The 23,831-nt window shown below is 40.6% G+C and overlaps 1 protein-coding gene across 1 annotated transcript in view; it reads right to left on the bottom strand.

The window, feature by feature from the left end:
* The window catches only part of alk (ALK receptor tyrosine kinase), a 373,391-nt gene that overhangs the window by 3,033 nt on the left and 346,527 nt on the right, over positions 1–23,831 (bottom strand). Inside the window, exons 17-28 of the mRNA XM_063908860.1 lie at positions 23,241–23,339; positions 19,568–19,723; positions 18,588–18,701; positions 15,773–15,959; positions 14,592–14,682; positions 14,119–14,183; positions 13,895–14,024; positions 13,036–13,133; positions 10,250–10,342; positions 2,997–3,098; positions 2,594–2,728; positions 916–1,006 (exon numbers count right to left, since the gene is read on the bottom strand). Of these exons, the coding sequence (XP_063764930.1) occupies positions 916–1,006; positions 2,594–2,728; positions 2,997–3,098; positions 10,250–10,342; positions 13,036–13,133; positions 13,895–14,024; positions 14,119–14,183; positions 14,592–14,682; positions 15,773–15,959; positions 18,588–18,701; positions 19,568–19,723; positions 23,241–23,339 (1,361 nt within the window). The remainder of the gene's footprint in view (positions 1–915; positions 1,007–2,593; positions 2,729–2,996; positions 3,099–10,249; positions 10,343–13,035; positions 13,134–13,894; positions 14,025–14,118; positions 14,184–14,591; positions 14,683–15,772; positions 15,960–18,587; positions 18,702–19,567; positions 19,724–23,240; positions 23,340–23,831) is intronic.

The following is a 23,831-nucleotide window of genomic DNA, read 5'->3' on the forward strand; positions in this document are numbered from 1 at the left end:
CTGGAACAGGAGCTAGGAAGGGTTGATGCTAAAGCTAGCTACCTTGTCATACAGGATCCTGAGTCTCCACAGGTAGACTTTGTGTTGCGGTTGAATTGTCAGTATATCGTAGGAGGTTCCTACCGAAGTGAAATGACCGGAAGTTCCTCAGTGGCAGCCATGATAAGAGCTGTTCGAATTTGTTAAATGATAGGAATAGAGTTTTGAAACTTCCTTTATTACCTCCTTTAGCTTAGGAAACACCACTGGACCTTCCTTTATGAAAGATTTTTGAAGAATTCGACCGCAACTAGTGAGGGCCCCTAGGCCTCAAACCCAATTCCTTGGTTAGCCACTCCCCCCAACCAGGAGAGATGGCAACACCTGATGTTGATTGAGTGCTCAGCTACAAGTGTGGGTGCCTGAGCAGTCTGTCCCTCTGTCCGGTTGGGTTGCCTGGCTATACTGGATCTTGCTTTGTTTGCCTGTGCTCTATATACTGATGCATGTTCACACACTACACACATTGCAGATTAACTGACTTCACAATTTACTTAGTTTCTTTAAATAAATGTACTTTAATTGGAAATGAATCATGTGTGGTCTCCTTGTTTAGTCCGTCTTTGAGCCCGGACATGACAACTCCTATAAAGCTGTTTTATGATATGTGGGTATGTATCTAAAATGTTTAATTACTAATTATTAAACACAGAAAATAGAATAAAAAACACACTAACATTTAACACAAGTATATTTGCAATGTAATGACTCCCAAAGTGGGGTAAGATGTATCAATAACACTGAATAAATTAAAACAAAACCAACATGTTTTGATTAAGCTCCTTACACACCTATCTTGGGTTATCCTTTACAGAAAACCAATAAAGGCTTGGAGTAATACGTGAAGAAAGAAGAACCCACAGAGCTCTCACTTACCTGTAGGCAGTAGTCTATTCTCTCCAGGATGGTGGAGAAGTTGGGCCTGTCTTCAGGCTGATGCTGCCAGCTCTGAGTCATTATGCGGTATCTAAAGAAACACATGCACAGGGAGAATAAAACAAGCTGAAAATACTTAAATACAATCTTTGCAGAGAAGAGGATAAACTAACCCTGAGATATATTAAGAAATAAAATCATATTTTCCTTGAACCTAAAGGGTAGACTGCAACAGTATATAAGCAGCGCTGTGGAGCGCTGCAGCCAACAGGTAGAAAAAGCAGAGAGAGAGAGAGAGAGAGAGAGAGAGAGAGAGAGAGAGAGAGAGAGAGAGAGGGGCTAAAGTGTGGCTCCCATATGAATATTAGGGAGCCAGAAAATGTGTGTGTGCGTCGGCCCATATAGCTTTTATAATAGAGTTGGCATCAGAGCGGTGTCTGAAGTGAAAAATGCAGTCTGATATAAACATGTTTTTAAAGCTCTCCATCAGCTACCCAGGACTTCTCCCAAAGTGGGAAGCAACATGAAAGAAGAGTGTAGATGTGGTTTCTATATTGAAAGTCATCTCATCTCATTTTCCAATGCCTCCTAGGTCCCGACTTGTTTACGTGTGAATATCAGCAACACATCTGAGCCTTTCAAGTCTGCCTCTGTGTTTTCATTTTCATTTTTTCTGCTGCCTATGTGTATACTGTGTGGAGTTAGGGATCAATACAGCATAGTGGTATCTGTGTGGCGATATTGCATTGAGACACAGCTTCCACAAACAGTCTTTTATTAAATAAATGATTAAAATTGCAAATTCTAATTAAAAGTCTTGCTTTTTCTATCCACTAGATGCTGTTAAGATTTTTCGAGGTCAACGAGAGACCCCAGGAAGTGTGCCGGAAGCTGAGGCAAATATTCGTAGTTTCCAAATGGCGGTACTACATCTTTAGTATCAGTCAGTGACGTCACTGGGCAAAGAAATACTTTTTCCAATTGACTAACATTGGGAAAGAGAAGTCTGTAAATCGGTGGATAATATAAAACAAACACTTATTTTAATCATTAGGTCTTAAGAGTGGTAAAATGCAAAATCAAGATTTTTTTCTCTCCATTCATTCTACTGAGCCGAGAGTGGGAGATCGGGGGCGGGGCTTAAGGGAAAACTCAACTGCGCATGCTCTATGAGAGCATAGAGCACATACTTTTGCTCTCGACAGTCAGGCATGATGGGTAAATTGTGGCGGTTTGCTCTCGAGAATTTCAGGCCATTTTGTCTTTAATGAGCAGCCCTCATAGGAATGAATGAGGCCTCGCCTCCGACGCTGTAGCCACTTCTTATTATACATCCATGGGTCAACGGGATTGGCTGGAAGTATAACATAAAGATAGAAATTTTAAAGAAAGAAAACTGATTTCAAACGCATTCCGTAAATCTGTTCACATTAAATAAAAGCAGCAATATAATCGCAATAGTCAGCATATGGCACACAAATATTAGTATATTGACGTAAGTATCGTGATAATTCCGTATTATTGGGCCTCCAGCAATCTCACCCTAACACTACGTATGCTCAGCGTCCTTCCGGCTTGTTTATGTTTTGGAGAAGTTTAATTAGACCTCGTGGGATCCCATCTTTCCTGCAGGCATGTGAAGCATATTAATGCATTCAGCGTGTGGATCAGCTCTTACACAGGCCCAGGGCAGTTTTTGGGTGGGTCCATTCTTCCGCCATTGGTCACAAACTCCAACACTTCCTGGTTACTGCGACTTGGATACGGCATGTAGCCCAATGAGAAGATCTCCCACAGCAGAACCCCGAAGGACCTGCAGGTGAAAGGAGGACACATCAATCACAGGGAGAGGGAGGGTTGAGACTGAGGACAAGCAAGTCATAAATTAAAAGCATCTTCAGAGCTGATGCTGTAAAGGATGAGAGCAGAGGACAAGGACTGAGATAGAGACAAGATGAAGATTAAAAACCCAACATATGGCACAGGATCAGAGGTGTTGAAGGACAGGGGAAGGTAAAACAGAAAGAGTAAGTTAGGACGTCTGAGGGATGGAGAGCTGTCAAAGTGTGGGGGCTTCTCACCACGTGTCTGTTTTAGATGTGAAGATGCCCTCCATGAAGGCTTCAGGCGGCATCCACTTGACCGGCAGCATGGCACGCCCACCCTTCCTGTAATAGCTGGCCCTGCACACACACACACACACACACACACACACACACACACACACACACACACACACACACACACACACACACACACACACACACACACACACACACACACACACACACACACACACACACACACACACACACATTTCCAACACTTTAGAGAACCTGACGCTGACTGACATTTATTTCCTGAAGGCTGTAGACTCATTTTCACACAGCTTGGCGCGAGTCAACCTGAACTTTTTTCATACTAGAACTCATATATCCTCATTTTCTATTTCAGTCCTGAATTTGCTTTGGGTCGCTGCAGTCCACATTGGATTTAGTAAATTAGCAAACAGTCAATTTTATTAGTAAGTAAGTAAGTAAACTAGTCTAACACACTGAATTTGAAATGTTACTTTCTAAAAAAATGTTGGCAATGCGTGCATCCCCTAAATGGAAGTTAAATAAAAATGTTCACCTTAAAATGTCATTATTTATTTATGGTGGCTGACATTTGTCCCCATTTTGTCCCCTGTGTGCAAACAGATTGATGTCCCCACAACACATCCATCCTCACACACTTTGAATGGCAAAATATTTGATGACTAACCATGTGGCTAATAACAGTTAAACTGTGTTTCACACAAATAATTAAAAAGGGAACATTTTTATAAAATGATAACCAGCATCTGTTGTGCAGCATTGTCACCATGGCAACACCACTCCCCTCAAAAGCAGAGGGTAAAAAAAACAAAACATCCAGCAATTAATTCCCCGTTTGTCAGTGTGTGTATCAGCCTGCTGATCCAATCAGCTCCTAGCTTCCTAACATGTCGGTGAGGTACCCTCTAAGAACCCTTATCTCTCACAGAGGGAAGGGCGAGGGTTTGTTATTCGCCGGGCCGAGCCCCGTCTGAGCCTTTTTTAATGCTGTTTTGCAAGCGGGGTTGTGGGAGAAATGATCAGATGTGTGCTGTATCTGATGGTTGGTGCTGATGGAGGTCACTGCCTGGCTCCGCTCGCCCTGCTCCGGGCACACAGCGAGGATAGGCATTAACTGCTCCCCATCCATCAGCCAGGAGAAATGGACACACATCGAGATGCCAGTTAAGTGGTGTTTTTCTGGGGAAAAGCTCCATCTGACATTGTTTGCTGTTGCAGAGGAGTAAATCTGTTCTCCCTGTGTGATTATGTCATCAAAATGACACACTTTTTTCCCCTCTGCAGTTGTTTGTTAACAAGTGCTTTAGAATAAATAGGACTGTGATAGCCAGGGGTAGAAATGGGACTAGTGGGTGGGGGGGCTCTGTGTTGAGGGATGTCATTTACATCTTACAATATTACAATATACACAGCTTTTCACATATCCAAACCTTGAGCCATTTTCAATTCCCAATTTGTAACAATTGTGCTAAAGAAAAGTGAAAAGAAAACCTAATCACAATGGTAATAATATTTTGGTGAATACTGAGATTACAATAATGTGTCACTATTCAAAGGATAGAACTATCAATCCCTGATTCTACCTGATCAGTTTCCATTCATTAATTGTTCATTTCTTGTATTCATTTTGCTTATTTAGTCATAGTTTATTCATCATGAACCTTTCTGTTTAATACTTCAGTTTTAAAGTTAAGGTTTAATAAACGTTTCATTCATTAAGAACCTGATTCTGTGATTACTGTGTATGAACTATCTGTTCCTTTACACCGGGCAACACCTCCCTAGCAGCCTTTAGATTATGATTCTTTATTCATTATTCTATCAAATTGTCCTTTTGATGGGTGATGCTCAGAGGTTTTATATCTGTGACTATATAAACTTGTGTCTCTGATAGTCCCATCACCTTTTATAGCATTACATGTGTTTATGGTTCATGTTACGGCCCCTGCCTCATCTCCTCCACTGATTACTACACTGGCTCTTGTTTGTGTATGGGATGTGCTGTCCCCCGATGCAATTGGCTTTCCCCTAAGGTGGTGTGTCGTTCAGTTCCCTCCCAACTGGCGAGTCGGGGATCCTGATTGGTGCGGCTTCTGGCTCTGCCCTACAATACTGTGGACAGCTGGACATTACGGGCCCTGATCTTGTTCAGATTAACTACGTTTTTGTTTGCTGTTTGTTTTCTCTAATCACTAAATATAAATGTTTTGTAATATTCTTTCTTTACACCTATCAGGCCCTCCATCTGTTGTTTATTGGAGTACTATTGTTGGTGTCCTTTTTGGTTGAGTTTGTCAATAAATGACTTTTTTTTGCTTTCCTTTACTTTAACATGCTGGGTGATACACTTCGAGGTATAAATCTTCCAAAAGTATTCATTATTAGGTTTTAACTACTGACTTTTTTATGTATATCAACAGAGTAGAGGAAACACTATACTATGTTATTCCAGGATATTTTACTATACTATGACTCTTTTCATGAACATTTTAACATACTATACTACCATTTCTTTCATGATATTTTTGGCACGTTATACTATTACTCATTCATAATATTTCTACATAATACACTATTACTCATTCATAATATTTCTACATAATACACTATTACTCATTCATAATATTTCTACATAATACACTATGACTTTTTTACATTTTTCAATATACAATACTATGACTTTTTTCATGATATTTTCGACATAATAAAGTATGACTTTTTTTGTAATTTTCAACAAACTTCCCTGTGTCTTATTTCATGATATACCCAACATACTATACTATGACTTTTTTTCTGAATATTTTCGCACTTTAATACGTCTTATTCCGGACGTCGTTGACATAATGATACTATGTCTTTATTACGGTAAAGAGAAATACATTATATTTTTGACATACTATATGCTATGGCTTTTTAAATTATATTTTTTGAATACTAAACAATGACTTCTTTATGACATTTACACATATTAGACTATTATTTCCTGTTTTAATTCGACATACAGTACATCACTATGATTTAAAAAAAACGTTATACTCTTTTTTTATTATATTTTTCACACAATATATATTTATAGTTTAACCCCTTACAATAGTCTACAGTCATGTTGTTGTGTGGAAGGTTTCCAGTTCAAATCCCTGGCCTTTAGGGAAGGTAAAAGAGTAGCAGTAACAGTGTCTCTTCACCTTCTGAAAACAGACCAGAAGTACCTAAAGCAGGAACTGCTACAGATAAAACACTGTGATTGCAGCGTGCCGCTCTGAGGTGTGAATATGAAGCAGAATGAAAAAATACAATTTGTTTTAGTTGGCATTCCCTTGACAAATAAAAGCTGGAAAAAAGAAGGAATGCAGGACACATCAAAAACAGTAAAACAGAAACCTAAACATCTGGGGTAAAATATGGGACAACATACAACTAAAAGAGATGTGGGTTTGAGCAGACGAAGCTCTTCAGATATGGCAGCCAAAGCCTACAAGCCTTAGACGCATGACCCATCACGATTATTCTTTGCAGTAGTTTAGGTGGATTTCAAACTGATTTCAAGCTGTTCTCTCGCTCCCCATGGGCAAAACAGTTTTCAAAAACTAGGGCTATGCATGTTTCAAAAGTAATCCGTGAAATTGAATCCAAAAATACTACCACCAGGAATCTCAAACAGACGTAGCTATGGCTTGTTAAGGCCGGAGACTACAGGAGAAAACATTGTTTTTCAGGCATGGGTCAAACACAAGAGTTTGGCCTATTTTCATTTCATAACAAACTCCAAAATACACTTTTACGTTTTCTACTTTACTAGCTTTATCTCTTTGTGTCTTTACAAAGTATTTTCTGTTAGAGAAAATAGAACTGGGGAGGTTTTCTTGTGACATCTATTAGTTAAATGTTTTTGGCCTTACTTTTAGGTCTCTCCTAACTGTCAAGTCGTCATCGATTAAAGTCAAATTTAGCTTAAACTACATTTTTGCTGTGACATTTATTTAATTCTAAACCAGGTTCAAAGGTATTGAAACTGGAATGGTATGGACCCAGGGCAAATATAGGGAGCCAGCACTGATCATTTTAACTTGTAGCTCCCTCTGTGTGTCTTTGGGGGAGCAGTGAGTGGAGATAAATATAGATGATATGCTGTCAGATAGTGCGGCTGAAAGGGAAATATTTACTTAGCAAACTATTGGCAGAAGAAGTTAGCTTAGAAGAAAAAATGCACATAATCAATGAAGAAGGGAAAACAATCACTATTTGAGTTTGTTTGCTCGGCAGATTAGCTAAGAACCACCGCAGGGCAGTCGCACTTATCCCCCCAATATATGGCTGTGAATAACAGGATCAATGCACTGAGGGGAAGCAGTTCCCCCTTGCATTTTTAGGCCTGCAATTACGGGTTAGACTCCAATCCTTTTTCCTTTCATTGTATACACAGCTGTAACCTTTTCTGACCTCTGCACCTACAAACATACCGTAAAAAAAGATTCAAACACATGGAAATGTTGTTCAATGCTATTCAGTACACTATCTTCCACATTTGGAAATGCTTGAATATTTATAAAAAGATTGAGGGACAGTACATGTACATCATAAGACTGATAATCCCCCTATCAGTGAGATCAACCTTTTTTCTTAGCATAGGATTTATGGACATATTTATTACTGCTGCTAACACCACCAGCACAGACTGAAAGCTGAGCCGCAGATTAAGGAAGGCTTAAACACAGTCCCAGGAAATCTATAGCACAAATGGAGGTGTTTTATATTGGTGATTTGGTGTGAAAGCAATTCAGTGTGCAGAAGGGAAGATAGGGGAGGAAGACACAATGTAGGGCCTAATGTTTGTGTCTTTGTTCTGTGTGTGTGTGCATGCGTGTCAGCCTAAAGTCATACACACCACTGCTCCTACGACAATATGGTCATGGCAAAAGCCTTTTATTTCTGAAAGCACAGAGCATTTTTCTCCAGTGGCGGCTGTTTACCTAAGGATGATTATTGACTGGCAGCTTTTGTTTACCCAGCTTTTTATTTACCAGAGCACCGGTATGGAAGACTGTGTGTGAGGGAATTTGTGTGTGGGTGGGGGGGGATCCATAGTATACCATGTGCAGGTCCGCCTGTGGCTTTACTCCCAGAATATACACAGCTGACATTAAGCCTTGTCACGGTGCCTCACTGTGACGCGCGTCGTCCCCTGCGATGGCCTCAAAAGGACTCACATGTCCCTCGTCACAAAGCAGGAGGGCCACATCATGAAGCGGGGAGAATAACACACCAGCGGCACAACATAACTGTCCCTCCCTCTCAAAATAATAACAAAGATAATCAAACAAGTCCCGGCACCACGGCTCCAGGCTGCCAGATAAAAAAGAAAATCACATGGAGGCACCTGAAAACCTGACATCAGCAATTAAATCAAGCAACCTAATGCAGCCCCCTCGGGAGTATTGTGCTACAGACTTTTCTGGATGCTCTGAGAGGGACTTTGTTCTTGTGTGACTCGATGACTGGAAAGTGCTTAGTGCTGTGACATGTTTCCCCCGCTCTAATGTCTTACCAGATGAAAGACTTGGGAGATTTCCCTGCTGGATTGGCTTCATTTGAATGGTGTCACGTGAAGTTGGAGAAGCCATATTAAAAGTTTGAGTTAAGAATAATGAGAAGCCACAGGGGCTCCAGATGAGCTGATGTAGATTCCAAGAAGGCATCAGTGTGACAGTGTGATAGAGAAGGAAAAGTTCCCAGTTGCCTTTAAAAAGTCTTCATGATAAATGCCATGACCTTTACAATCATATACGAGGAAAAGCCCTATCTAAGTACAGAGCACAAAAATCTGCATTCTCTATCATTAATTTAAAGTAATATGCCTGTGAAGTTAAAAATATCTCGCACAAAACGGCACACAGCATTGTCAAGCTTATCCTGGTAGTCATCTCCTTTATACCAACTGATACGAGGAAGGGAATAACGAGGTAGAAGAGTCTCTGTAAATGAGTCCAGCTTTCTCTGGATTGGGTTGTCTCCCTGTTGTGTAGGGAAACAACTTTGGATTTTGTGTTTGCATTTTTAAATTCCACATTTTAGCAGCAACCTCTGATCTAATAATGCAGAAGTGACTTACGCCTGCATTCTCTCTAAGAGCCAGTGGGGGCGACTCCACTGGTTGCATAAAATGTCTGTTTCTCTGGAAGTCAGTGAGAAAATGTGGCTACTTCTTACTTTATTTACTACCACAGTGAACATTTCCCTTGTGTGTTTGAGTTCTCAATCACTGGTTTCAAGTCTTCTTCAATACAATACCAGGTTCATTGAGTAAATTATTGCCCCATTTAGTGGAAAATAGACAGTAAAGCAGAGTATTGGGGCGTGGCTACCTGGTGTTTGACAGGTTGGTTCAATAGTTTTTTTTTTTTTTTTTTTTTTGAGTGGTTCCATGCTAAAACTTTACCTTTTCACGGCACTTTACTACATGAAGGTTAACATTACTACTATGTTAACTTAAAAACGTCTTCCTCAGGGTTTGGTTGCATATTGCTTGTGTGACTACTAGCTCAGAAAACCCAAAACATTTGGGTGTTCTCAGAGTTGCAAAACACTTGGAACATACCCAAAGAGAGGGCAGAGAAGGCCTGATTATACTTTTACCTCAGATTTTCACATCTGATTACCAAGAGCTGTTTTTAGAATATTTGTTTGGGTTGTTTTGTGGGCTTAGTCTGAAGGGACGTGGCTTGGGAACCGAAAGGTCGCCGGTTCAAATCCCGATCAGATCAAAAATTACATTGTTTTTACGGTAGCTGGAGTGGAGCCATTTCCTGTGCACTGCTGAGATGTCCTTGAGCAAGGCACTAAACCACCAATTGCTTGCTGGATGAGAGAAACCTGGCAGCAACTTCACTCTGAAACTTCTCCATAACAAAAGTGCTTTGTGCATTACAAAAAAATCTTCTTTAGGGCAGAGATGTTGGTGTGGTTAAATGGTATAGGTGAACCGCCACAGCAACCTCAAAACAACTAAAATTAGATTTGATTCTTACATACTTTATCTCTAAATACAACTAGGGATAGCTCCATGGAACCGGTAAAGCTGCATGTGCACACATTTGTTTTTTAAAAACGTTTTTTTCTTTCTTATTTTTGCTTGATGTGAGCGTACTTAGTTTAAACCCCCTTTCGACTCATCTGAACCCGGAGCTGATTTGGAGCAGGCTGTGCTGGAGTTAAATATCAGTCGGAATGAATTGTACCTGTAAATGTCTCGAGCCATCCCAAAATCTCCAATCTTGGCGACACGGCCCGATCCTTTGCAGGTCAGAAGGCAATTACGAGCTGCAATGTCTCTGAAAAAGGAGAAAAACACATACAGGCGGTCATTTTATTAGATGCACAGGCACTTTAAGTCTGAATGAAATGTTGTTAATACACATGTAAAAGGCAACAAATTGTATTCAAGAGTTAGACATACTGCACATTCACACAGCTTTGCTCATGCCTCATCTCTTCACTAGATTCTTATATTTTTGCATCTATAAGAGAGCTCCACATATGAAACTCGTACAGATGCTCCCCTTGTGGGATCTTAGGTTCAGTGTAAGTACTAAGTTACCCGGGGCAAGAGAGTAAAGTCAAGTGTATAGTTTCCTACTGTGCCTTTATAGCTCTGCCCACATGGTGCATCGAGAGAAAAGATTGAAATGTTCCAGTCATCGCAAGCAGAGTGGGTTGGAAGAGAAAAATTAATATTTGCACTGTACTAGTCTTTGAAGGAAATACATTGGTTCACGTCTGGGGAAGACAAAATGGAGCCTACACGCTGTATTCCGCTCCCCAGGCACCAAACTTTCTTATCATCTTAAGAAGTGACGTTGTGAGCACACTGCTCCTCATCACAGTAAAGGCAGGAGTGCACTCGGGACGATAAATACCCTGAATTTCACATCAAAATAACATCATGTGACACTGTGCTCAATGTAGATCATGGGACAGGGCAGGGGCTAGAAAGGAAAAAAATAGCAGTGATAAAATCAGTTTGTGTGTTTTGATGTTTATCCTCCAATCGCTGATGACTCGGATGTGAAATGACACAATGAGGCTGAAGTAATAGTTCAGACTGATTTAAACCGAGGGCTTTTAAAAGGCAGGGCACTACACTATCCATGGGCTGCCCCACTTCAATGTGCCAGTAGAGTCTGGAAGTATTCAACTTATTATAATATAGTACAACTTCAAGTATGAGAATACCTGATTTGGCACGAAATAAAAACAACGTCTAGGGCATCCAGGGGCTTCTCAGTTTGAGTGCAATTTAGACTCAAGCAGTTAAATGAAAGTCTGAGAGATGAATGAGATATCAAACCAGCTGTAGATAATTTACTAAATTGTGGTGTCCCGCCACAACATTCCCTATTCATAAAAAGGAGTGAATGAATCCATCCATTGAGAGGCGTCTCCAAAAACATAGCATGACTACAGTCAGCTCACACACAAACTCTTTAACAAGTTCCTCTCTCATGAGGAGCTGTGCATGAACCCAAGCAGTTTCTTGTTGGCTCTGAAGAATTCATGCAAATGATTTTTTCTTGTGGGCAGGGAAAGCCTTGAATGCAGCAGAAGTCGTCACAGTGTGTCAGCTGAGGGCTTCGGGGAAGGACACAGTGCTATTGCACATGCAGCACAGGAATGTGGGAGCAGGCTGTTATTAATACAATGTTTACCAGCTTCAAACTGTAGACCTTATTTACAGCACACTAACAGCAGCTTCAAGACCCATTTCACTGCAGCGCCACAGTGCCTGTTAGTCTGTTTTAACACCTGAAGTTTAACTACTTGACTCTCCTCGACTCAGTGCTTCTTTTCAGGTGACTACATTTTCTAGTGTCAGTACCTGACGTATTGTAAAATGAAGTTATAAAAATGTAACATTACTCGATCCACTAGCCAAAAAAAGCACAGATAAAAACAGATTTCCACATTAAAGATTGCTGGCTTGCCGGGTAAAATGCCCCGTCTAGCTGGTGAATCTAACAACTGGACAATAATAAATAAATACTAATATTTGTATAGGGACTCTGAGCCAATCCCACAACCATATACTCTATATTCCATGGAATATAGAGTACCCAGAGTAAGTAGTTCTCAGACAGCGTTAAAGCCCTGATTGAACCTGTTGCAGCTCATCATCCACACCCTGTAATCCCTTAAAAAAAGCTGCATTCTCCTCCACCCTGCCTTATCCACCTGCCCTTTCCTCAACCCTGAGTAAACACACCGCCATAAAAAGGAAATTAGACTCAAGGACAGTGTAAGGATGAATTTTAATACAGGTTTGAAGGCAGGAAAGAGGGATGGATTGATGGGGCCTTCCTGTGCTACGTTGGGGCAGACAAGGTCTTGTTTGTCATTGGAAATCCCTGGGAAGCCGCACAGTAACATGAAAGACAGAGACATGAGCTTTAAGCGTCTGAGCTTTGACCACTGGCCTTTATGACATGTTCTAGACTTTCCTCACAGACAGGAGAAGGATTCAAGAGAAGCATTTAAAAGTTCTTTAGTCACATCCTCCGGTTCACCAGCGGCTATGAATGTGGATATAGAATGAGATTTGTTCCTTTGATTCGGAGTGTAAAATGGCCAGCCGGCTACCCCATCTGGCTGCTCTGAGGCTAAACTCATCACCTCTCCACTGTGCGATCATACGAAAGGCCAAAGGCATGCAGGGTCCATATGTCACGCCCGGCCGGATGCAGGCGCTCATAATTCTGAGCAAAGGCAGCGAGTCTATGTGGGCAGGTCTGTGCGAGTTGAGTTTGAATAGTTCCCTCTGCAAATTAGCATTCCATATGTACATACATACCCATATGTGCTGTATATTGTTAGTTTTTTCTGAGCATAGCTAATCTGTGTAGGAGGAGTAATATAGGCAGCAGAACACAATACATCCTTTCATCCTGTGCTGTATCTGTTTATATATTTACATGCATATATATATATATATATATATATATATATATATTTTACAGTCATCTGGTAGTACCTGTGTATAAACTGGTTCTCCTCCAGATACTGGCAGCCCTTTGCGATGTCTCGGGCCACATTCAGAAGATCCACCATGGTCAAGCTGGACGGATGCTCCTGATCAGACAGAGGAATACCCAGAATACAATATTAGTGAATGTATCAGAGGCAGATTTGGGCTGCATTCAGTAAGCGATATACAAACACAATTGCTTGAATTTCTATTTGAATCTTTGATTTGTTATTTTCTGTTATTTACTCTCCTTTCTGGGATTAGACTAGATTTTTAAAGAAACACGATTGTTCGATGTATCCCAGTTAAGACTTTAAAACCCCTCGGAGGATAATAGTTTGTTTTCAGCTTCTGAATGGCTTACATACGACACCAGTTTCATTTGTTCATGTTTGTTTAATGGTGCCTTTAGACCTGTACTGCAGAAACTATTCTCACAGCCTTTTTTGGTGGCATTGCTTCTTGCGCCAGAGTGTTTGCACAGGCACCCACCCATTTACAGTTTAAAGGGTTGTTCCCTAATCATAAACAATCGGCTATGCTCCTTATATTAATGATCAAGAGGGGAGTCACCAACCACCTGGGTCAGAGGAGATTTGGCTGGATAAGAATGTTTGGTGCATCTGAAGTTGACTTCTCCTATTTATCTCTCCACAAAATTAAGAGCAAATATTAGAGACATGTAAGAGAATATTGCTACATGAGGCCCAGAGATGTTGTTAAGAAAACACAAGTAAAGAAATGTTGAAATGCTAACAGAACATGGATCACATTTTGTCTAATTCTGGCGTTCAATGACGAGAACAGTTGCAGCTTAAGGTGGTTAAAACAATAAACGTATCTATTCAATACGGCTGTGTCTCACCAGCCGGGGTCTGGTCTCCCTCAGGAAGGACTTGAGGTCTCCTCCAGTCATCAGCTCCAGTAGGATGAACCTGGGCATGGCCTGTAGACTGACTCCAACACAGCGCACAATGTTCTGGTGGCTGAACTTACTGCAGGGCAGAAGCACAGCAGGGGAGACAATGTGTATCAGAAATGTGTTGTCTTGGCACTGTTTGAGAAAAACAACTGTTTTCATTGTCTGACCTGATGATTAGAGCCTCCATGAGGAAGTCCAACTCATCTTGCTCAGAGCAAACCTCAGGAAGGGTCTGTTGTAAACACAATAAACATCATCTTTTGAGAATACATCCAACTATAAGCAACATTCTGGCTTTATTTTTGACAAGCAAAATAAATAAATAAAAATCATCCTGTTGTTTTTTTTCTTCATGCCTAGCCTTAACCTTATTTTGTGTCGGTTTGATATGGAGTAGTATTATGTGTGTAGTCCCTGAAGCATTTCTCCATTAGGCAGTGAAACAGCAGTGGCAGTTTTTGTGCTGTAAAGCCTTCAACTGCAAAACACAATATAACTAATAATCTCATATCCTGAGAAAAACGTATTCGTAGTTGCATGATGTCTGATGCATTGTAAAAGGCTGAATATATCTAAGTTAATTCAATCAAAGTCTGACCTTTGGAAAACAGAAACATTTCTTCAGAGACCGTAAACTCACCTTGACTGCCACTTGCAGAGGACTGGGTTCACCTGGGATCCCCACTGCCAGCCCTTCATACACTTCACCGAAGGCACCGTGACCCAGACCCCTGGAGACACACAAACACATTCATTATTTACAATTCCATTAATATTTCAGACGTGAAGCTGAGACTTTAATACAAGAGCTGAGGCTTCTAGATTGGAGACATTAGAAACAGCCAGCAGTAAGGCATGTCCTAAAGCGACCCTTTATACTTCATATTTGTATGTTGTGCCTCTACTCTGACATGTCTCCCTGCTTTAATGTTCAAAAAGCTCTTTATTTCTCTCATACTGTCTGTCCTGCAGCACCTCTTTTCCTCCTCGGTCTGAAACCAGAGCCCAGTCTGCTCTCATTGGTCAGCTGGGCGGCTCTATTGTGATTGGACACCCGCTTATTAATGGCCCGTCCCTTAGCCTATCACTTAAAATGTGTTGGAGAGCTAGCAAATAGAAGAGCAAGTGTTACGTAGTGATGTCACTGGAGGGAACACAGGGGTTTTAGCTTTTGCAGAACATTTACAGGCACAAAAACCTATATAAACACACTACAGGAAAGGGAAAACCCGAAAAGTGTAGTAAAATAATAAAATGTCCAGACTATGATCTGATGTGGAAGTAGGAAATGGAACACATCTTTGCAGTTTGGTTAACTACTTCACAAGCATTTCAGCCCAAAGCTCTTAGTGACATCCTACTGCAGATCATAAACTGCATCATAATCATTTAGATCTTTTATCTTTTGGAGTAATTTCACTTTATTTATAACTTAAATAATGTCAAAGCTGGAAAAAAAAAAAGGATGGGTCCCCAAGAAAAGGAATGAATCGTAAAGATTAGGAACCAGCATGATAAAATGTTGAACTGTAAACACATGAAGGCTACATCAACAATTGAAAAGAGCCCTGCAATAAAATCTTTTTCCCAGTCACTTGGATCACACACGTACACTTAACTGCCACTTCTCACACCATGCTGTATTTATGAGTCCAGCCTCTTTAAATAGTTTGTACGATTACAGTGAGCTGCTCGGTTAGTCACGTCTGCTCAGATACCTTTATGCTTTAGTCAGGTCCCATTTCCCCACAGAGGACAGGTGTTTTCAGCTCATACAAGACAAGTAACAAGAAGGCGGGATTTTAATCCCCGCTTTCGTACCTGGTGAGGGAGATATTTCGCCGCGGCACTTCCTTCAGGTCATTGACCGATGCCGTCTTGCCGGCGAAGCAGTAGTTGGGGTTGTAGTCGGTCATGATGGTGGAGGCCCGCAGCTTACTGAGCTTACAGTCTGGACTCTGCAGCTCCAGCTGGATGGACTGCAGCTCCGTGTGTTTACGCCTGTACACTGGTGAGAGGGAAATTAAATCGTTTCATTCCACTGCTGGGAAATCCGCAATTTAGAAAAGCAAACAAAACCTTGAACACATCTTTTTTTGTGGAAAATTATTGCTGGCAGCTAAAGCAAACAAAAAGGAAAGCTTTTACAGTTGTTATTTCTCTCAAGACCTTTTGTGAAATATTGATTTCTCTCTATGTGGTGCCAGATTTGTCTTTCATAATGTTTCCGAATCTAACCCTTAACGTTTCAATATGTCTTTAGCAGTGTTGCCACAGTTACCTTGAAAAAGTAATCTGATTACTGATTACTCTTTTAAAAAGTAACTTAGTTAGATTACAAGTTACCTTATTAGTTAGTTTTAGCAGCTGCTGACAACACCCCCTCGCCGCCTCAACATAAAAATGAGTCCAACATACTGCCGATCAACTTCTTCATCTCTCCCCCTCTTACTGGTTTTGCACCGAAGCCCAGCTTTTGTTGTTTGGGTGGTGGGGGACCTCCTGCTTTAGTCGCAGCTCTCTGCTTCGCACCACCTGGTGGGACTTGCTCTGTAAGTTGGACTGTGCCGTGCTGAGACTCCAAATGTTTCTTCAAATTTGACGTAGTCTTTGAAGCTAGATAGAAATAGAGACTGTATTTCCAGCTAGAAAACGCACATCTCTCTCCTCCCTCCATTGTTAATTACGTTTGTGTCTCTGCGTGGTATTACACGTGAGTTGTCCTCGTGCTGAAAACGTGACTTAATTGTTGCATAGACGTCACTCCCCGAGACTCAAGAAGAAAGCAAACATATATCTTTTTACCAAGGAGAATGAAACAATAGTAACGCCCAGTGACTTGGATAAGTAATTTTAATCTGATTACTGGTTTTGAAATAGTAACGCGTTAGATTACTCGTTAATGAAAAAAGTGGAAAGATTAGAGCATCACTGGTCTTGAGGATGTGTACCTATTACAACGTAAGCACAAAACCAAGTTTAATCAATGTCAACTGTTACATTGACTGCTGAATATTTTCATCGTATACTTATTAGTTGTATTCATTTTAAAAGGTAACAAAGTAAACATTATTATTTCCAGTTTCTAAATGTGAATACTTTCTTGTTTTTTCACTTCTCTAAGAAATACCGGAATATCCTGAGTCATGGTTAAAACAAGACCGAAACACTGATTGACATTTTTTGGATTTGGGGAATTTTCTATAGAGTGATCATTATTTACAGTGTAAAACAGAGCCATTTTGCAGCTCATAGAACAGCCGGTTGGGTGAGGACACTCTCTTCTCCCTTACACACACACACACACACACACACACACACACACACACACACACACACACACACACACACACACACACACACACACACACACACACACACACACACACACACACACACACACACTACAGCACACACTTTACAGTGCTAGAAGCCTCGACCTGAGCTGGGAACCCATTAGTCCCAGGGAGAATAGTTTATGTGTGTATGCTTATGTGTGTGTGTAGGGGAGTTATTTATTTACCAAGTGCTTTCTAATGTACGAGTGCTGTCAGCCGCTGGCTAAGCAGCCATCCATCATTAGCACGTTTCATTCATCACAGAGGTAGGCCCACACCTTTGCAGCCCACCGCTGCCTCTACTGACTATGCAGGCATGTAGGTGGGAGTGTGACTGTGTGCAAGTGCAGGAGAGTGTGTGTGTGTGTGTGTGTGTGTGTATGTGTGTGTGTGTGTGTGTGTGTGTGTGTGTGTGTGTGTGTGTGTGTGTGTGTGTGTGTGTGTGTGTGTGTGTGTGTGTGTGTGTGAGTGTGTGTGTGTGTGTAGTGGGGATATGATGGCTCAATGAGTGCACATGTCTGGCTGTAATAGCCTGTACGCAGGTGAGCAGAAGGATGTCTGAGACTGGCTGAGTGGTTCACTTCCCCGTTCTGACAACAGGCTGAGGGCCGGCTGAGAGGGATTGGAGTGTGTGATGTGAGAGAGTTGCCTTTATCCAATCAGAAGCAGAATATATACAGTACATGCTAATGTTAGAGAGCCTCTTAAGCATTACCCAGCTCAGTGTGGCTCTTGAGAATTATTAAGGACAACTTTAACTTTCCTACTTCCTCCATGTTTATTTTGTTGGCTGTCATGAGGAAAAACTCATTTTGATAAAATGGCTTTAAAGATATGCACCTTAATTCCATTTATTTTTAAAAACACATTTCAAGGGAATGGGGCAAACATTTTGAAGTAATGGATATCACATTGAAACATCCCCAGTTGATGAATTATATTAAAACATTTACATTTTTATATCACAACGTTTAACTGTATAAATGAGAAATGATCTTATGCTAACTTTAGGTGAAATTATCAGAGCTCTATTGATGAATAAAGTAAAATAAACACCTACATGTGTATTTGAATGATTTCTTTAGATAAGTCTGAAAAAGGCATGTTTTTGAAGCAAAAAAGCACCATCTCTCCCGTAAATAAAAAAAACGGGAGAGGTGGTGAATATTTCTGCCTGTAGTGTCTCACCTTGAATCATGGAATTGCCCATCCTCTGACATCATATCCGCAGACTATTACCAGAATATTTATTAACACTGAACACTCTAAATGTGTTTTCTCTGTCTTCGCTGACTTACTGATCATGACCCCGGAGACGACCAGTAGCAGGGCGGCGATGAGAGCCGAGGTGCCCACAGACAGCCCTAGCGCCAGGTGGGAGAGAGACGGCTGGGGAGGCAGCCGTGTAACCTCTGTAAGACAAGGGGAGACAACAGCATTCCACACTTGTTATCGTCCCCAGAGGAGTATTAACATTCTCTCTGCCATTCTGATCCCACACTTAATTAATGATGTGAAAGCGATGACACAACAGAGCTTAGGAGCAGCGACGGCCGGCGCATGTCAATTCCCCTCCCAGGGGCACGGGAGATCTCATTCCACTCGTCTGAGCGGAGAACATATCTGCCCGCCCAGAGATGCCATATTGAGATTGCAACCTTTTGTGACCAAGCATCACAGAGTTATCTGCTGCTTATCAGTACAGAGAACAAATTTGCAAACCATATAGCAAGGACACACTAGGTCATTAAGATACCAGATGAAGTGACATTCTGCCATATTCATTTATTTCAGATATACATTCATTCCCAACTTAGGGTCATAATTATCTATTAAAAATGTCCAAAATCCGTTATTCAACCCTGTTTCATTGAGCAATGTACATACCAATACATGAATATCCACATCCTGAGTGTTAGCCTAAATCCCCCAACATTAAAGAGCTTTAATCTGAATGTATCGCAGACATCTATCACAGAGCACGACTAAAGCAGCTAATACTTCTAAAGGTATATCCATTTCCATTAGAGGGTTAGCTTATCTTACGGATTGATTATTATTATGAATGATTAAGGCATTCATTTAAAAAAATTAGATAAAGATTCAATTAAGTACCGAGCCTCCCAGGCCTAATTACTCCTGCAGATTAACTCATCATCCATTCACTCTATTCAGTCTATTACAGGTACAGTTACATCAGCCTAAGTCATTTCTGCCTTTGGATTCATTTCCCATGCTGTGGATGAGAGAGAGAGATGTGTATGTTCATCAGTCTGACCTGTAGCATTGATGCAGGAGACCCCGTCCCGTGCCAGGATCAGGCCCTCGTCACAGTAGCAGACGATACTGCCGTATGGGTCATGACATTCGCCGCTTTCACAGTGGCTGCAGTTCTGCACCGGGCTGATGATCACCTCCCCATCCCCCTCCATAGCTTCACTCACACACACACACACACACACACACACACACACACACACACACACACACACACACACACACACACGCACACACACACGCACACACACACACACACACACACACACACACACACACACACACACACACACACACACACACACACAGGGTGAAACGCACGTGAACAGGGTTTGATTAGACATCTCTAGGATAAAAGAGCAAATAATCAATAACACTGCAACGTCATTTAGTAGAAATGATCGTAATTAGAGAACATATGAGGAGGTAGCCTGTTAGATCACTTAAGAGTAAATACAAGTATCAATAACTAAATTGGTACTTTGAGAGCGCAGACCTCCACCAAGGTGCATCTACCTGCTACTCCCCCCCGAAAACCCCAACCTCCAATTTTGCTGACCTTTATCAAAATGGAGATTCAGTCGGATTATCAGGTGTGAAAAAATCTATTCAAATAGAGGTGTTGTTGGCAAATGAATGGGTAATAATGGATAAGGATAAGGTCATTAAACAGTGTAGTGTTACGGCTGTGGCCTGGTAGAGTCCAAAGCCTACGACCTGTAAACTAAACCTGGGTTAAAATTGAGATTACATATGGCATCAGCTTTTTTATCAGTGGTAAAGAGGTTTATTGCCTCAGCTTCACTGTGCTTTCATCACCAGCGTGATTTCATTTGGTGAATAGTGCTACTGACCCATTCCAAGCTAGCAGGGATAAATCGAGCCAGGGTGTGTGTCCGTGCTGTGCGGGGGTCTGAGAGCTCGCACATTTTCATTTTAGTCTTCTCTACCTTAAACTAAATGAATTTACTGATTGAAACTGAAGGTGTATTAATCTGTGAAACGGTCTGTGGTCTCTGAGGCTGAAACCAAACCTGCAGACTCTCCGCCCTCCACTGCACAAGGCTTATAGTGATATAAATAGTTTAAAGAACCTTTTTACAGCCATTAGCTGATAAAAAGGAACCAATTCTCTTAATTTCTGACAACACAGCAAGGTTGGACATATCCGTCTAACATGAAGTGGTTTGAGGTGTGTGGAAGCCTATAAAGGTAGGCAAATGCACTCATCTGCAGAAATCTATTTTCTCTCATTATTCTGTTATCAGCTTTATAAGTACAAATACAGAATTATAACCTAGAAATAGTTCAAGGGCTTCGATTGAGGAACACAGATTGTTTTTTTCTTTAGATTTTTAATACTCCTTGGTTTGAGAAAGTCTACAATTGTTATTCTGCTACATTTGCCTTCATGAACAGGGAAACAGTATATCTACTATCAAGGAAAGGCAATTATACCTGTACAGACTAATAATGTTCCATCCCTTAAACACAGACTCTCAACCAAAAGAACAAATAAAGGACTAAATGCAGTCAAAGTTCTCCCGTGTTAGGATTCCTTCATTGTTTTTCCTTCAGGAGGTTTTTAAAAGAGCTGGATAATCCAAAGAAGTCTCCTCCTTACCAAAACAAACAGACACAGTGTTTTAAAAGCGTAAAAAGAGACTGACTAACATAGTTTGACATTAAAAGTCATTGTTTCTTTCGCCCTGCTGGGCAAACACGGAACGTCCCTTAAGGGCTGCAGACCTGAATATTGAGCTAACAGCTGTTATAACTTAAGGTCCAGACTTCAGGAGGTTTTTACCTGAACTGAATATGCTGTTTTTCTGCTGCTAACATATCTATATTTAGACATGTTAATGAGGAAATGTTACAATATTATTATTTAAGCATGTTGAAAAGTGATTTGCCTGAAATGCTTCATACAGGTGGAGACAGATTAAGTGTAGCTCCCCTGGCCCCCACATTTTTTCTTCTCAGCCTACCAGCGCCTACGAAGAGAACTCTGTATCCGTATGAGTGCGTTTGAAGCCGTCTATATTCAGTGGATTAGTGTAATGCAATCCGGATGCCCCTGTCAACATTAACGCTGTGATCTCTTATCCTCTTTAAAGTTCTTCCAGTGCACTCAGCAGGGTTGTCTGGCAGCACCTACTGTTTTTATTTGAGCTTGAGAACCCGCCTGTGCACTTCAAGCTGAGGAGGAAATTACTTGCGTCACCATTTGTGATTACAACTTTTAACCACATATACCCTTATAAACCTGACCCTAACACAGAGGATATTCTTTTAAGTGATACAATTACAGATAATACCTGATATTTCACCCTGCCTGTTATAATAATGATTTTATCTTTCTGGTTATTCACTGGTTATAAATCATGTCGTTCCTTAGCTCCTTTCCTGCACACACTCACATTTCTACAACAGGAAGTGGACTGTTGTTTTTTGAAGGAGTATAACAACTTTAACCATTGAATACATAAACAGAAGTATAGATCAATTCTCGCTATATTCCAGATGTTCATCTTTATTACCAGTCATAAAAGTTGTTATTTTTCTTGTCATGAGGCTTCAAAATGGGGACATTAAAGGTATTCAGGAGCTGCTGCTGGAAGAAAAACACAGATTGAATGCTTGGCCAGCACTACAGTTGTATCTTAAAGGGGAAATAATATGAAAATCCCACTCACTCAGTGATGGTGAGCTTCCTTGGTCAGAAAACATCAACAAGCCATTTAAATGTAACCTTCTTACATCACAAGCTGGCCCATTAGAACACACCGCCCCCAATCTGAATATCTTTAATATAGAGTGAATACAGCTTTCTTCAGAAGGTATGAGAAGGATACAAGCAAGAACTGAAATATAAATATAAGAATAATATGTCGCATTTTTTTTAAATGAGTGATCTTCATATCCATTTTTTAGGTTGAATAGCTACAATAGTAAATGGATTTTCCTTGGAATGACACCATAGTCTAGAGAAACTAGAAAATGTCAGTGTGTTGACCAGCCGGGGCCACAGCTGAGGATGGTGTTGATTAATAAAAGTGCAATTCTGTACAGTATAAAAGCAATCCATACCACTTTTACAGGGCTGGTATTCACTCTTAGGTCTTATTCCACCAGAGGAAATAAATTGAGTCAACGACGAATTGAGGATTGTGGCAGTTGAGAGAATCTCTGCCTCACCAGACAGCATCAGCCTATTAAAGCTCAATGGGAGAGATATCAGTGCGTACTTTGCTACAGCTCTAATGGAAGACAATTTTAAAAAGGCACTTCAGTTTTCCATTTCTCCTTTTTTTGTATTTTCTTACATAGCTGAGTCAAGAGGATACTGAAAATTATGTTTGAAGGGTCATCATTTGTGCTGACGTGCTGTCAAACTGTGTGTCTAGTGCTGTATCCTGGGGGAGACATTTAACAGTGTCCATGGGTAACATGGGTGTAATGTGGGTGTTACATGGGTGTAGCATATATATATATATATATATATATATATATATATATATATATATATATATATATATATATATGTGATCAGCCATTTAAGAGTTAAAATGTCAATAGCAATGACAGTTTTTCTAAACTGAAACCTCAAAAAACACAAAGTGGTCAAATACTGAATATAAATGTCTTGACTGCTGACTAGACTGTCACATTACCTTTCAGCGGGTACAGGAAGGGCTCTCCTTCTGGGCCGAGGAAGGAGGTGCCATCGTCACCGTCGTGCTTGGGGTTGTTATCCACCGACGTGTTACCACCTACAATAATGGAGAGCACAGTGACAAAACGTCAGGGCTATTTAATAAATAACATGCTTTTTTATAGTCTGTGCTTTTACAGACTGAAAAGATGTCAGTTTTCCCAGTATGGAGATTCTCTCTATTATCTCTATCTATTATTGCTTGGTAGGGACCTTTATCACAGGAATCAACAAGATGATGGCCATACCTAATCCTATTTTTGTAAAGAAATACATATAAATTACAATATGGCTGATACAGAAATAAAATCATAGTTTGTTTAACATAATTTATGACACCTTTTCCAGAACATTAATACTGCATTTGGTGGCATTTCCAAAATATATGGGAGTGTTCTGCAGCTTGTGATAAATCAAAGTGTACATTAACAGGTATTTGCATTTTGCTTATTATTTGCGTTATTTTGTCTTATTTTTGTATCTTTTCATGCCCTATGCTGTGTACTTCCCTCTGTTGCTGCTGAGCCAGTAATATACTACAGATTATTAA

This window comes from Eleginops maclovinus, chromosome 19 (genome assembly GCF_036324505.1).
Source record: "Eleginops maclovinus isolate JMC-PN-2008 ecotype Puerto Natales chromosome 19, JC_Emac_rtc_rv5, whole genome shotgun sequence".
NCBI classification, from domain to species: domain Eukaryota; kingdom Metazoa; phylum Chordata; class Actinopteri; order Perciformes; family Eleginopidae; genus Eleginops; species Eleginops maclovinus.